Source organism: Amblyomma mixtum, chromosome 10 (genome assembly GCF_055824585.1).
Source record: "Amblyomma mixtum isolate Tamu chromosome 10, ASM5582458v1, whole genome shotgun sequence".
NCBI classification, from domain to species: Eukaryota; Metazoa; Arthropoda; class Arachnida; order Ixodida; family Ixodidae; genus Amblyomma; species Amblyomma mixtum.
The window spans coordinates 9,215,869-9,232,029 of NC_143021.1; the positions used below are offsets into that span (position 1 = coordinate 9,215,869).

A 16,161-nucleotide genomic window follows, 5' to 3' on the forward strand; every position below is an offset into this window, starting at 1 on the left:
ACAGGACAGCCTGTGCTTAATTGAATCCAAAAGTTTACGCTGATCGACCAATGTTACTTCAAATAGAGACAGAAAGCGCATGCACGTTGTGCTGATGTTACCGTGAACATAACATGCGACGAGACACAGGATTACTATAGAAACAAAAAACCGCTTTCAAAATCTGAGAACAAATTGCTCACCATCTCACAAGCTCACCAAACCGGAGACGATGCCCTGTGTCTGCCGCCAGTCACTCGCGATGCACAGAAACAATAAAAATGCAATTCCGCTGACTTTCCTTGAGCAATTTTCCGTCGATTAAACTTCAAACTGTTCGCACCGACCACCGTTCACCTCACCAAGCATGTGTGCACGGAGGAAGTAAAATTTATGCGGGCAAGTCAGCCGCGCAAAACGCCGAGCACGATGCCATTTGCAGAGCTATGGTGGTGGCTAGCAGAGATGCACGGGAACTTCATAGCGCCATTCGCGTATTCGCGTCATCGCGTCATCGCTGACGCCGCAAAAGCGCACCACCTTGAAAACATATCAGATGTATTTAGTTTTACCGTAGCTTTTTTAGCTGACAACTTGAATGGTTTTACATATTAAAATTTTTTTTTCGTTTCATGAGCGTTGTTACCACAAGAGCGCAGTGCATGCAGCTTGGCCGTGACGAGTCGAAGCGCTAGCCAAGCCCCCAGTCGGAACCATGCGCGGAGTGAGTGTGGTGTTGAGTGAACAGGTGCTTTAGAACGGTTTTTGTTCTTCCGTGTTCGCTGCGTGCGTCCTGCGCGCTGTATTGTCGTGACGGTGTGTGTATGTGTGCGGCCCGTACGCCGCATTGGAGTGTACAACCGCTTGCTGTCCCATGCGGCATCGATGCATAGTAAAACGACCGTGCAGAATGTGCGTTACAATGCCAGTGGCCCTGCACGAAAGAGGAGACTTGAAGCCGGCGGAAAAGCTGCTCACCCTCGTTGGACTGCAAGAATCTGGCGAGGAACAGTCGACACGCGTTTCGGTGGATGATTGCGTTTATCAAGCTAAAAAATTCAGCACTGGCCAATAGCACTTATGAGCTGCTGCTGCGTCATGATAAACACCTGTCTAAAGTTTATTACAAGCTTGTTGGATGTGAACGTGGCCTTGAGTGGTATTCGTCGAGCAGCGGCCCTCAGGAGGTGGAACCAGTCGATACCTGAAGACGATTACTGTTTGCCCGCGCCCTGGCGCCTCGCTTCCAACCGCATGCGTTGACGTTATTTATATCTGAATTTCACACGTAGTTGAACTTTCGCAAATATTACAGCCGCATCTTTCAAACGTGCCGTGTGAAGAGGACCCTTTTTCATATTTTTTTGAGGGAGGGGGTGGGGAAATGAGCGGCTGCTCAAATGTCATTCTTTATTATTTTGAGCTTATTTTCCATATATGTGCCAGGTTGGCCCGTTCTTGCCTCTTGGTTGCATGTAAGCAATGCATTTATTGGGAATAAATTTCTTTGCTGTTGAATTCGCACAGGGTTAATGATTCTCATTGTATTGTGGTGACACATCATTGTATGCACTCCTTGCAGAATGTCTAAGGGGGTAATAAATTACTGAGCAGAGAGTATACCTTGTTATAAATGCGAGGAACATTATTGATTTACTTCACACTTGGCATGTTCCGTTGTCGTTAGTGGTTACGTATGCCTTGCCTGCTGCTTTCCAGTGTAGGGGCGAGAGGCATGTCAAGCTCCACTTTGCAGCTTTTTTCTGTCCACTATTTACTGGTCAACATGGTAAAATAAACTGAAATAAACTGCTGAGACTTAGCTTAGACTACAATTCATTTATTTATTCTCAGGGCCTATCAGCGCCAGATAGAGGAGTGGGTGGCTAACAAAAATACATGTGTAATAGGCAGATTAGTTAAGGTGATTATACACAGCATACTTGAAGGCGTCGGATGCAGTGATGGACATGACGAAGGCAGAGAAGATGTGACAGTTGGAAACGTAGAAAAGTAGAGATCTGCGTGGGCTTACACATGACTTAAGGTGAACACTAGCAAAAAATTAAGAAGGTGCAGAAGACTGAGGCCAGAGTTAAAGCTAGTTTAAAAAAGAAAAGAACCTCTCAGCAAGCCAAAATGAGCACATGCAAGCAGTTACGTAAACATGGAACATAAAACTTTTTGGATGGAAGAAAAGCCAAGCCACATTGCTCATTGTGACGTTGCTTAAAAAGTGGGTGTCTAGTTGTTCACCTTCCTGTCCGGTCCTTCCACACCTAGCGGCTGAAATGCCATCAATGAGGAGCATCTCCAATCACTCTAATTGCATGGGAGGTACACATCTCCAGATGTCAGAGGCTTGGTGTCTCATTTTAGTCTAGATATTTTGGTAGATATAAACATTACCACATCTAAGAGGCATGTGGTAGCCTTGCAGGGGTGTATTTTGTAAGTCTTACAGCATGTTGTGCAATTCTGGCATGTTTCATTATTTACATTGCAGTAATATGTTAGCACAGGCGAGAAAGTTTGTAACTGAGCAGAAAAAACAATATTCATGCCATGTCTTAGCCGCATTCTTAGTACCATATAAAACATAGTGCGTATAAGGAACTCCTCATTTTTTATAATTTTCTTTCTGAGCACTGGTTTTTTGCAGGTTAGCAGGGTTCTACAGTCTTCTGTGGCTGTCGACTGGCCCGCATGTTTGTCAAAGCTGCAGAGTTCATGACGAGTCGTGTCAGTGCAAGCTAAATAAAGGTGGATAGGAAATTCATGCTTCCAGAGTACTTCCAGAAAAAACAGCTATTATTTCCTAGTCAGGATGAGGGAGCAGCACCGACGGTGCACATCCTCCTTGTCACTACAACAATTATGGCTGCTCACTGCTTTTTTGCAGCGTTTCATTTATCCGCAGGAAGACCAGGCATGAATGGCCGGCTATAGGTACCTAATAAATTGAACATTGCAATGACCAATATTTTGTTGTGCCTGTGCTTTTGTTATCCGTGAAGGAGTTAGCGTTTTTGATTGATGGTTGTGTAGCAAAGATGTTACTGCTACATTGCACTGCATTCACAAATTTGTTAGCCCATGTTTTTGGCTTTCTCAGTGGTTCGTTTCCTTATCAAATGGCAGATGGAAATTCGGCTTTCACCTTGTGCACTTTCATCATGTTTGTAATGTATTTTCAGCTGGTGTTCAGTTTCAATTTAGAGAAGTTGTCTAACCATTGTCTGTGTCTAAATTTTTTTTATCTCTTGACCTCATTAAGCTGCATTTCTAAATTATTTATTAAATGCATTTATTAATTGTTACCCTGTCATGTGGTTAGCAACATGGTGAAAATATTTTTTATGAAGTCAACGTTCTTCTTTTAAAGTTATAGCAAAGTAAGTCCTTTGTTATTTAATGTTGCTCACAATTTGTAGCAATCCCTCAACGTTGAAGCAACATTATGCGTCACTTGGGTCTAATTTGATTATCACCCCCCTCGGATCTTCAACTTTGCACATGGGGTTAATCTCATTTTCGCCATGCTAGTTTGTGGACATTGTTGAACAAGAGTAAACCACACAGATCGTAAATGGGACGTCATGTGGTGCCTAGTCCGGATGCCAACAGTTGCGGCGAGTAATACGTTTCAGAAAATGCTAATACGGCCAGCCACCTTCACGAATGTGTTACGGATGGACCCACCATTTCAGATGGAACAGAGCAAGCGTTTGTTCTGTTATGGAGAGTTTGTACGTAACATTCACGGAATTTTTTTGCAGTGTAGAAGGCTCAGGACGAGAGTCCCAATGCTGCCTTCGCACCGCAATACGGGACAATGCTGTCTGCAGGAAGCAGTGGCGAATGACCGTAAGGTCAGAAAGGGGCAAAGCCGCCACTACGACCGACGTCATCGGTCTAAGAATCTCCCAAAGCTGGAAACAGGTGATGTGGTGTGGGTGACTGATCTCCGCATCAAAGGTACAGTGCTCGGAGCCGCACCACAGCCGCGTTCATACCGGGTTCAAACAGAGAGCGGGGTCCAAGTCCGTCGAAACAGGAGAATGCTCAACCGTCTACCAAAAGACCGGGTAGATAGCGGGAGCTACGAGTTTCCAGATAGTCGGAAAGAGCCTAGCCGGGCCCGATTGGTCACTGGTACTGACAGCCAAATTGGCGAATCTTTGGTGCCTCTAACTCAGACGGAGACTGACGGTAACAATTCTCAAGCTAGGATTGTAACTAGGACTAGATTTGGTAGAGTCGTTCGCAAGCCCATAAGGATGGATGTGGACGACTGATGCTTTGTTCAGTGTTATTTTCTTTGGTGTCTATTATGCTTGTCGTCCTGTACCATTTTCACTTGTATGCATGTGATGTTAATAGTGCTTGAAAAGGGGGATGTGCTGGGATCGTTTGTTCATGCTTGCGTGACGTCAGCAGACATCGTCAGCTGCGACTGCGATAGTGCATCTGTGGTCATGTGACGCGAGTGTATAAAAGCTGAGTGCGATAATAAAGTGGGCTTCTTTCATCGCTTGGGGAACACGGTGTCTGGACTGCTTTCTCGGACAGCGCTCAGGCGTGCGTTCGGCTACGCCCCCCCAGCTTAACACGTCTTAACTTTGAGGGAGTGGGGTCTTTCCCAAGCTGTGTACACAGCTTTTTTCCTCGCATTCTCCATTAAAAAAAAAACATGATCTGCAAGTTAGACATTGGTTAGGCCATTGGTTCTACTTGGTAAACGGGAAAACTTTTTTTTCCTGTGGTAAAGAAAACTAGAAAATTAAACATATATATGTAAAGAACAAGAAAAAAGCTAAGTCTGGCTGGTTGTGCATTTTGATGGAAACGAGTGAACACCGCTCACCGACGAGACGGAAGAGGTGTCACAAAAAATTCAGGGGCCACTTTGTTGACCTAAAGTTCGATGAGGCGAAAGCGCGGTGTTGCTGCTTGGGTCACTGATGTGTGCTCAAGATTTAAGCTTCGCTTCTGAGTGTGGAACGCGACAGCATATTGCAACGCTGCCAGGGAGTCCACAGAGCGCCATCACCCGTTCGGCTCGGCGCCTTGCTTGACGGTAAATTGGTTTTTGAGGAAAGGAAATGTATCTCTCTCGAATATCTCGGTGGACACCTGAACCTCGTTGTAAGGAAAGAGAGGAAGATGGGAGTGAACGGAGACGACGGATTAGCTAGACGCGCCTTTGTTCATTCCAACCATCGAGCTGGCATGGCAGAGTGGTAGCGTGCTCGTCTCGCACTCCGGAGACCGGGGTTCGATTCCCGAGAGAGAGAGAGAGAGAGAGAGAGGCGATGGAGAGCGCGCGGTAGCGGCGGCGGCCCCGCCACGCTAGCTATGCGCCGCTACTGCGCATGCGCATCTGGCGAGCGCGGCGGCGGCACTTTTGAGTCAGCCGCGCAGCGACGGCGGCGGCGCGTCAGCTGTGCGCCATGTGACGTCACCGCTCCTCGTGCATGCGCAGTATGGCCTTTCCTGGGCTCCGCGAAATGGCTCGGTGATTAGCGTAGTGTTGCCTTCGCAACAAAAGTTATGGGTTGTTTTGTTGCCTCTCTCCTCTATTTGTCCAGTTTAGGTGCATATCTCTCTTACATTGCAGATCCTCTCTAATGTTACCTTGCGTGTGTTGCATTGTTTTGGAATCACTTTTTATATTCTGTTACGAGTGATTATAAATTCATCTGTATCATCTCTTTGCTATAAAAAGCTTGTGCGGTTTGTGAACGTTTGACTCCGACCCATTCTTTGTCATAGCCGCCGCTGTGGCTCAGTGAATATGGCGCTCGGCTGCTGACCCAAAAGACGTGTATTAGATCCAGATCGTGGCGTTCGCATTTCTATGGAGGCGAAAAGCTTCTGTTAGATATCAGTGGACGTTAAAGAATCCCAAGGGGGTAAGAATTTCAGAGGCCCTTCACTATGGCTTCCCTGCTGGCCTGATTCGCTTTGGGACGTTAAACCCTCATAAACCATTCTCTGGCTTGCGATCGGCGTAAGCTTGGTACCAAACGACCACCCGCTTTGTCATCTGGTTGGTAGCTTGTTACTGGTTGAGGTTGCCGCGCTGAGTGAAGGACATCTCCTCTGAGACCGAAACCGCTACCCCACACGCTCTAAAGGTGTCTGGGAGTACACGCAACAAGTGCACAAAGGGTCAGAAGAAGACAGACACATCCACATGTGTCTGTTCTTTTCCGTCCAGTCTCATTGCGCTGTTTCGTCGCTTCCATCAAATAAAGAACAGTGTCCGCGTCTGCGAAGGGATACGCAAAGAGGACACCAGGCCGCTGAAGGGGGTCGTACTTTTAAGGCGAAGCTAAAGTGTCTCTCGTTTTTTTTAATAAAAAATGTCATCCTACCCACTGTGGTGGCTGGGTTGTGTTGGTGTTAGGCCCACTCGCTCTAGACTGAATCCTGGCTGCGGCAGTCGCATTTCGATGGAAATGAAATGCAAAATATCTATCTGCTGCGCGATGCCACGTTCATGACCCTGGGTGGTCGAAATTAACCCTGGATAGTCCACTGCGGTTCACGTTAAAACACTCGTGCATCTTCGGGGTGTCAAACTCCCAGAACCACCAGTAGCGTGCATCGTCAAGAAATCTCACGAGCAATGTAGGAATGCAGGCAGTGGTTTTTAACACTGTCAATTGCCTTCGCCTGCAGGGTCATAGGGCTGGACAATTCTGCCCGACAAGCGTATGTGAGACAAAAATTAACGACAGTTGATTTGGGTCATTAGGCCAAATGCGGATATGTGCGCTAGTATGACGTCAGTTGGCGTTTGGCGCTACGACATAATAGGTGGTACCAGGCTACCGCCCTAATAACCACCCCAACTTCCGCTTAGTCAGTGCGCAAGCATCATTCGGTTCACGTTCTCCTACCCCTACCCTATCGGCCTTAGATGCCGCCCTCTTAGCATTAAGCCCACGACCGGTGGCCCTTCGGTGGATCCCTGGTCACATGGGCATCCCCGGCAATGAGCTGGCTCACCAGCTTGCCTGCGAAACTCTACACCGGGCGCCGGGGATCCCATGGACGAGCCCACCGACGGAGCAGGCGGTCAGGGCTTACAGACACTGTCGACGAATACTACACGCAGCAAAAATTGGCGTTAGCTGATTTACCACCACCACGCCCATCCTTATCGATCCGTGAAGCTCGCATTCTTCGCCGAATACAGTTTAATCTCCTAGCCACGCGGTGGGCAGGTGAGCAATGGTGGAGCGGCACAAGGGAGGCGCTATGGGAGCTTTTTCATGCGGAAGCATTTAATTCCTCATCATTGTAAGCAGGAGTTGTCGGCAGAAATGCCACGCTTTTCATTTGGTCGAAATGGTCGTGACGTCACAGTGCGCCAATTTCAAGCGGGGCCAATTGTACTTTGGCTAGTAATCATGCAGCCAATTAAAGAGACGGTATAGTGATCCTCCAAGTACGTGGGACAGAGTTTTAAACAATTCGCCTAATTAACCTTTCTACTCAGACCAGATAAATAAATAAAACCGAGTAGGAAATTGGTCGAGTTGGAGAATCGAACCATGGTCTCCAGAGTGCGAGACAAGCACGCTAACCAATCTGCCATGCCAGCTGGATAGTTTGGAATGGACAAAGGCGCATCTAGTGAATACGGTGTCTTCGTTCATCGACCCCAGGTGGTCGAAATTTCCGGAGCCCTCCACTACGGCGTCTCTCATAGCCTTAGTCGCTTTGGGACGTTAAACCCCATAAACCAAACCAAACCATCTTCCTCCCTTCCCTTACGGCAAAGGTTTAAGTGTCTACCCAGATATGCGAGACATATACATTTCCTTTCCTCAAAAACAAATTTACCGTCGAGTAAGCTGTAGAGCCGAACGGCGATGGCGTTCTGTCGACTCCCTGGCAGCGTTGCAAGACCCTGTCGCGTTCCACACTCAGAGGCGAGGCTTAACATCTTAGCCACTCATCAGTGACACAAGCAGCAAGACCGCGCTTAAGGCTTTCACCTCACCGCTCTTTAGGCCTACAAAGTGTCCTTTGATTTTTTTTTCCATCGAAGGGACCTAGGTTGCTTCGGTCGTGTTGCCAGGTTACTCTTCCCCAGCAGCCTCTCACGATTGAATAAGCTGTCCCTTGGTACGGTGGCCAAGGTTGCCCACCATCCGGTGGGGAGGTCAGCAGCCTCCACAAAACCGGTTTCAGATAGACAGACAGGCAGACAGAGACCACGCCCAAATGCGGGACATTGCCACTGTAAGTGCTTGCGCGTTAAAATAGTAACAGGACGTTCATGGAGCAACACCGTCCGAGCAGCGCCGTCGGTGTTTGCCTTTCTCCGGCTGCTTCCGCTACGCGTGCACGCACTTCCTGACCCTGACGCCGTACTTTCTCACCTCAGGAGGATGTCTGCGCTTCACGGGCGCGCAGCCTCAGATCTGCACGGGGTCGTAGCTTGTGTGGGCAAACTAATGGAGACGATGGTGCGGGATTGGTTATCTGCATATCTTGAACACAAACATGTCTTTGCGGGAACCATGTTCTGATTCCGCCCACACAGATCCGAACAGGATGTCCTCCTGCAACTTAATCGGGAAGTCCTAGACCCCCTCGAATGCCCCCCTAATGACCGGGTACTACCCGCCTTGGATCTTAAAGGGGCATTTGACAATGTAACACATGAGATCATACTCACTAACCTAAGCCAGACCGACTGTGGAGCTCAACACATTCCGATACATAAGCCAATTTTTAATGGATCGTCAATCCTACATCCGAATACAAGATACAGAGCATGGTCCCTACCTACTCGGCACGCGGGGAACCCCCCAAGGGGCGGTACTTTCCCCGCTGGTCTTCAATCTGGCTATGATGCACCTGCCGGCACAGCTGGAGAGTGTGGCCGGCGTGCAGCACGCCCTGTACGCGGATGACATCACTCTGTGGGCCACGCAGGGCAGCACAGGGGACATTGAAACCAGCTTGCAAACAGCGGCGACGATAGTGGACCGCTACGCCCGTCGCTGCGGTCTTCAATGTTCCCCTCAAAAATCTGAATTTGAGCACCTCCGCCCCTCACAAAAGTGCACAACTAAAATCTCTCTCTCTTGAGAGTGGTCCCATACGCGAAAGTGATGAGATACGGGTACTCGGACTCTACATCCACAAACACAGAGGGCCAGACACTACTTTGGCCAAACTCGGTAAGGTGGGGGACGAGGTGGGCCGCATGGTCCGCCGGGTTTCCAACAAACGCGGCGGGTTATGAAATTATGATGCCTTGCGGCTGGCAAACGCTTTTCTAACCATTCGAATTCTTTATTCGACTCCTTATCGCCACCTACGGAAACAAGAGGAGGATGCACTTGAGGTCATCCTTCGCCAAATTATTAAGCGTGCCCTTGACCTCCCCTTCACTACTTCAAACAGCCGGCTTATGGCCCTTGAGGTGATGAATACTTCCCGGGAGCTCCGGCAGGCGTGCCTTACAAACCAGTACAGGCGCTTGTCGCTAACGGAGTCGGGCAGCCGCCTTCTTGCTCGACTCCATATCCAACACTCCACTCCCATGGAAGACAGGTTTCACATCCCACAACTGTGGAGACGTGCCCTCCACGTGCGGCCTCTTCCAGCCAACATGTCACACGAAGACCATAATGGTCGGTGCCTGGCACGAGCGGAAGCGCTAGCCCGACATTATTTCCACAAAACGTGTGTATACTACGTGGACGCCTCCGGTCCTCACCACGGGGGATGGTACACGGTCGCGGTGGTTCACAACAGCAAAACCGGTAACGGGCTCACCTTCAGAGCCCGCAGTGCAACACAAGCAGAAGAGGTCGCGATTGCTCTCGCGGCTTCACATTCCGATTCAAAATACATAATCACCGACTCACGAGGGGCCTGTCGGAACATCGAACACGGCTGCGCTCCCTTCCTGGCCTTTCGAATCTATCAAAATTGGATACGTTATACGGACCCCGCACACCGTTACCTTATATCGGCCCCTGCTCATCAGGAGTTGGCAGGAAACGAGGCAGCAGACGCAGCCGCACGCGCGCTCTCTCACAGGGCTGTTTTCTCCTCTCCACCCGATCAGGAACCCGATCCTCATCGGATCTATACCTTCAAAGATATTACAACGTATTATCAAGGTAGTCATCGCCTTTACCCTCACCCGTGTAAAGGCCTCAAGAAAGCGGATGAGCGGCTCCTTCTCCGGCTTGTCACCAATACATTTCTGTGCCCGGCAGCACTAAAACATTTTGACCCATCCTTTAACGGCAGCTGCCCACACTGTAGTGCGGTGTCTTCTGACACCTCTCACAAGGTGTGGGCCTGCCCCTCCAACCCGGCTATTCCCCCCATCGCCAACCCAACCCGGGAGGACTGGGAGGCGACCCTGCTCGGCTGCCATGACTTACAGGCCCAACAAGCCTCAGTCGGGCGCGCCCGGGCGGTGGCCACCGCCACTGGGGTCCCATACTAGGGACCTCCACCTAGTGATTGTAAGGATCAGTCCCTTACGGGCTGATCCAAACATACCTCCTGTCCCTTCTTAATAAACGTTTTCACCGCCACCACCGCCTGACCCATTTCTGTGCCTCTTTGCCGTAGCCGCGATCGGATCAGTGAGGGTAGAGTTACGAATCAAGCGCCATGACGCCACTAAATGAACGAACGACGACACGCTTCCATCTGATCTGGCACTTACAGATGGAGTTGTAATGCAGGCAGCCGCCGCACTTCACGAGTTTATTGATCTGTATCCAGTCGGAGCACTTGGCGCAGCATCACACGTCTAAGCGGAGATATTACGTGCGCAGATTGGTTGAGTATTACAATGCATGGATTGGAGTTACCGCTCTCTACAACGACGCTGCGATGCGCACACCACCATCTGCCGGGCTAGTTGGTTGCGATGCATATGTATAAGCAGCGAGAACACAAAACAGGGAGGAGAAGATAGTACAGAGCGCTGAGCTTCCAACTTTTGTTGGAATTTTTATTGCAATTCCAAATTTATTGGAATTTATCGGTGTGTGTATAAGTGGGGGATCAATTTTGTTCAAATAAAAGTTGGAAGTTCAGCGCTCTGTACTATCTTCTCCTTCCTGTTTTGTGTTCGCGCGGTTGATACATATGGGGTCACACAGCCTCGCTTGCGCCTTCTGAGGCCTTTCGCGGCTGACCCTTGAGATGTGTAATAGGGAAGATACACTGTCATGTCTGACATCGATGGCTTGCGAGGACGTTTCAGAGTTTCCCTTTTTCCCTCAGGGCGGCGGCGGCCAGCCAGTCCTTGTCGACGTGGAAGAGCAGACCTATCAGCGATCGGACGCCGAGTACCTGAGGATCATGTTCCGCGTGTTTCCTTGCCTGGTCAGCCTTTGCATGATGCAGCCCTTCCTGGTCAAGAAGACCACCTCGGAGCTTTGCACAGGCACCAAGGCAAGTTGGAAAGTGGCAGTTGTACGATTGCTGGCTCATGATCGGTGCTCGCTGAAATTGACTGCGTACTTCATTTTATGGCTCATGTGCTTTGTTCTCTCCCACTATTGCGTTTTTCTACAGACGCAGCAAAAGCGTTAATCATACTGATCACGTGTCTGCGATGCTTCGCCGCGGGCTTTTCACATTCGGTACACTTGAAAAAAGAAGTAGGCTCGTCTTATCTCTCTCGTCAATTTTCTGCAATCATCCTCGGCCAACAAGCCCACCTTAATATGTAAAGCTAGCCCTTGTGCATTCAATCATTCATATGACTTACCTCTATGAACTCGAACGCCTTGAAAGCGGTTGGAAGAGAAAAACGCGCACGCTGCAATGTGCACGGAGGAGTCTTTCATGTTGAGCTTGCGAATCGATCCAACCGGTTCGCGCTGCTGTTGCCACCAACCGTGTGCCGCTGTCGCCCTCAGGAGCTGATGGTGGCCAACGGCTTGTCCGAGTTCCTCTGGTGGTTGGGCGGCTTCTGCTGGTCCTTCATCATGCTGCTGGCGGGCGCGATGCCCGTGCTGACGCTGACCAAGACGCACGCGCTGCTGCCTCACGCCAACGTGGTCCTCCTGGTGCTGGGCACCATCCTGCACTGCGCCTCGAGCGCCCTCTTCTGCCTGTTGGTCGCCACGCTGGTGCCTCGGCGTGAGTGCCCATTGTTAGGCCTTTAATGCCTCATCGTTGTAAGCAGGAGTTGTCGACAGAAATGTCATGCTTTTGAATTGGTCGAAATGGTCGTGACGTCACAGTGCGCGAATTTCCAACGGGGCCAATTGTACTGTGGCCAGCAACCATGCAACCAATTAACGAGATGGTATAGTGATGCCCCAAGTAAGGTTTGGTTTATGAGGTTTTAACGTCCCAAAACGACTGAGGCTATGAGAGACGCCGTAGTGAAGGGCTCCGGAAATTTCGACCACCTGGGGTTCTTTAACGTGCACTGACATCGCACAGCACACGGGCCTCTAGAATTTCTCCTCCAAAGAAATTCTAGCCGGCGCGGCCGGGATCGAACCCACGTCTTTTGGGTCAGCAGCCGAGCACCGTAACCACTGAGCCACCGCGGCGGCCCCAAGTAAGGGTGACTGAGATTAGTTATTTAGTTAATTCTCTGATTAGCTTAATGAACCTTTCTAGTCAGACCAGATAAATAAATAAAACCAAGTAGGAAATTCGTCGAGTTGGGCAATCGAACCAGGGCCTCCTTAGTGCGACACGAGCACGCTAACCACTCCGCCATGCCAGCTGGAATGAACAAAGGCGCGTCTAGTGTACACGGTCTCTTAGTTCACTCCATCTTCCTCCCTTCCTGTTACGGCGAGGTTCAGGTGTCGACTGAGATATGCGAGACAGATACATTTCCTTTCCTCAAAAACCAATTTACCGACGAGCAAGGCGTAGAGCCGAAGGGGCGATGGTGTTCTGTGCACTCCCCGGCAGCGTTGCAAGACGCTGTCGCGTTCCACTCTTAGAGGTCAAGCTTAACATCTTAACCACACATCAGTAACACAAGCAGCAACACCGCGCTCAAGGCTTCCGCCTCATCTCATTTTAGGTCAACAAAGTGCCCTCCTTAATTTTTTTGCACGAGGGCGGCACCAAATAACTCAGTACCGGCGATCTGAGAGGGTAATGAAAATGCTCAGACTGACGGTGGCGTATCACGTGTCACTCTCGCGCCTGCCTGGGCCGTTGCTCGCTGCCTCCGCACTCCAACCAAGGTGGAAGTGTCAGGTTGACGTCCGCTGCCAGCGAGTGAATGATGATTGTAGGTTCGCTCCATAGCCGCGCGGGTTTGGAATGACTCGCGGCAAGGACACAATTCGCTGCGCCAAAGCGCCTGCATAATCGTGGTTTCCATATTCTCAAAAGTGATATGGGTAACACGGCCAGCTGTGTAACCCTAATGAGAACAAGGCGGTTAATAGTTCCAAAATTGTTTGGCAGAAATGAACCAGTCGAGAAGTTAGCATGATTTCTTCAGACGTCTGTCCCAAGGGGTACCACTATGCTAAAAAGACCTCATTTACGCTATAAAGGACTGTAGACAGATAGTTTTATTTTCATGAATTCTCCTGGAATTCACGCGTTAGACATAAGAATACACGGTCCTCCACATGATTTTCGACTACGACTAAAATATAGGATTTCTTCTCAATGCTGTTTCAGTTTCGGTTTCATCAGCCGACCGATGGCTGTGACGCGTAGGGAGTGCTTGGTCACGCGACGCAGGAAATAACTGCGGTATAGTTCCTCATGGGTACTTTTAATTGACTACAACACTTTGTCCAGCCCGCTTGAAGGGCTGCAATGACAATAAAGGACGTATGAACGGTTATATTGCGTTTTGTTGCCTCATGCGGCCTAAACAGTCTCAACGCGTGATAGCCATCGATCAGCTAATGAAACGGAAACGTCAAGAAAGAATAAAGTTGTGAATTATTTAGCGGTCGTGGGCGAATACTTTATAGTGAACCAAGTATTCTATTGTCTAACTCAAATTTCAAAGAAGGAAACACCCAACTAAAGTTAGGTGTCAAGGGTTATTTTTCTAATTACTGCGTAACTACTAGCGTGGTTTCCTGAAACAGCGTGCACGCGTGTGAGCGTGGCCGTGCGTCAGTACGTGCGTGTTATATGGAGCTTTGCACTATTCTCACTTTAGTCTCAAGGAATCCTCGCACCAACTCCTCCTCCAAACAACTATCGATTACTAATCACTGTTGCGCTATTCCAATCTCAGTTTCAGTCATTCAGTTTATTTTCAGCATCAACGGTGTTGAGCGGCCGCAGACAAAAACCCTCAAGATAGCTTGGCGGGGTACGCAGCCCCGTGTACATGTCGACATAGAGCAAGCATCGGTACGTGAAACTAATACATGATCATGCAGTTTCATATAGCTGATAAATTACAAAGAAATAGTTAATTTAGAAAAACGAAAGAAGATACTGCAACATTGGTTGCCCATAATTAGTGCCCAGTGGAGGAATTTCCCATTGTTGACGACCTCGAGTGCTGCGTGTTCATACTTTAGGAGATAAGTTTGCGATACTGCAAGAAATCATTCCTATTTCCTTTGATACCTGCCTCGTAACGCTTTATTAACGTTTTTCTGCAAATTTGAGGGATACATATTAATTTCAGTTTTGTAAAGATAGGGCCTCTGTGGCTCTCTTATGAAACATTAATTTGTCGTCAAACTGCCCTTTACTGTAATCTGAAAAGTTTAATAATGTCCGTGTTAGTTGTAGTGCCTCACACCAAATGACAGTATATATTTCACAGAAACAAAAATTTATAGTGTAAGAGCTTGACGCGTTTTGGTTAACAAGTAGTTGTTTAGAAACAAGGACTACAATGGGAATATTTGAATTATTTAGTACCTATGAACCTCGTGTGTCCACTTCGCGGTTTGTGGGCGTCAATATCAGTAACGTTCCTCTGGGAAATGTTTTCTTCGAACCCACAAATCAATCTGAAGTTTTCAGTTCGATGTCAGTGCACGTTAAAGAACCCCAGGTGGTCGAAATTTCCGGAGCCCTCCACTACGGCGTCTCTCATAAGCCTTAGTCGCTTTGGGACTTAAAACCCCATAAAACCAAACCATTTCTCGAACTTTAGAAACAGTAGAGCCCTCGACTTTGATAACTTGCAAATCAAACTAATCAAATATGTCCTAAAGTACCTCGCTCCTGTGCTTGTCCATATATTTAATTTGGCCATTTCAACACACATATTTCAGACGCTATGAAAGTAGTCACAATATCAGTAATTTACAAAACCGGCGACGAAAACCGATTGTCTAACTATCCGCAAATCTCAGTGCTTCGCGTCTTTTGAAAAGAACTTGAAAAACTAATTCTTTTCCGCATAACAAAATTCATTGAAAAATTTCATATTCTTAGCGATGCGCAGTTTGGATTCCCAGAGGGTAGATCAACAGAGTCAGCGTTATTAGAAATAAAAGAGAAATTATACAAAACATTGATAGCATTCACTTTACACTAGGCGTTTTCATTGACTTTAGAAAGGCCTTCGACTGCCTAAAGCATAAAATTCTTCTTGGCAAGTTATATTCATACGACATTCGTGGAGAACCACTAATGCTGCTTGAGCCCTACCTGAGTAACAGAAGACAATGCGCATCCCTACACAGCCAACAATCTTCCTTTTTACCCATTGTCTGCGGCTTGCCGCAGGGAAGTATATTGGGCCTCGTTCTTTTTAATACTTATATTAACGATTTAGCGGAAATTGACAAAACAGTTAAATTTTTCACTTATGCTGACGACAGTAGCTTCCTAATTACCGGCCGTGACCCGAACACACTAATCGTAAAATGTAATGAAATACTTGGTAAACTGTGCGTGTGGTCGCAGTCTAATTTCTTTGAACTTAATGCTAGCAAAACCAGAGCCATATCATTTCGCACCAGAAATAAGATATTTCAGATGAACAGTACACTGCGATATTTAGGCTGCGATATTTAGACTGCGATATTTAGGTTCACCCAGCGCCTCCCCCCCCCCCCCCCCCCCCCGTCGCAGCCCCTTCAAAGCCTTTTGTTCATTGCACACCCCCCGGATATAGGTTGTTCCACTATTGCAGCCTAGCGAATGATGATTCACCTCCCTCCCCTTCCTGACACGCATCCCCTCCCACACCACTTTCCTTCCCCA

The 16,161-nt window shown here is 48.4% G+C and overlaps 1 protein-coding gene across 1 annotated transcript in view; it reads left to right on the forward strand.

Annotated features, from left to right (window-relative positions):
- LOC149325097 (phospholipid-transporting ATPase ABCA3-like) overlaps positions 1 to 16,161 on the forward strand; it is a 282,026-nt gene that overhangs the window by 36,402 nt on the left and 229,463 nt on the right. Inside the window, exons 3-4 of the mRNA XM_089564187.1 lie at positions 11,263 to 11,433; positions 11,904 to 12,126. Of these exons, the coding sequence (XP_089420313.1) occupies positions 11,263 to 11,433; positions 11,904 to 12,126 (394 nt within the window). The remainder of the gene's footprint in view (positions 1 to 11,262; positions 11,434 to 11,903; positions 12,127 to 16,161) is intronic.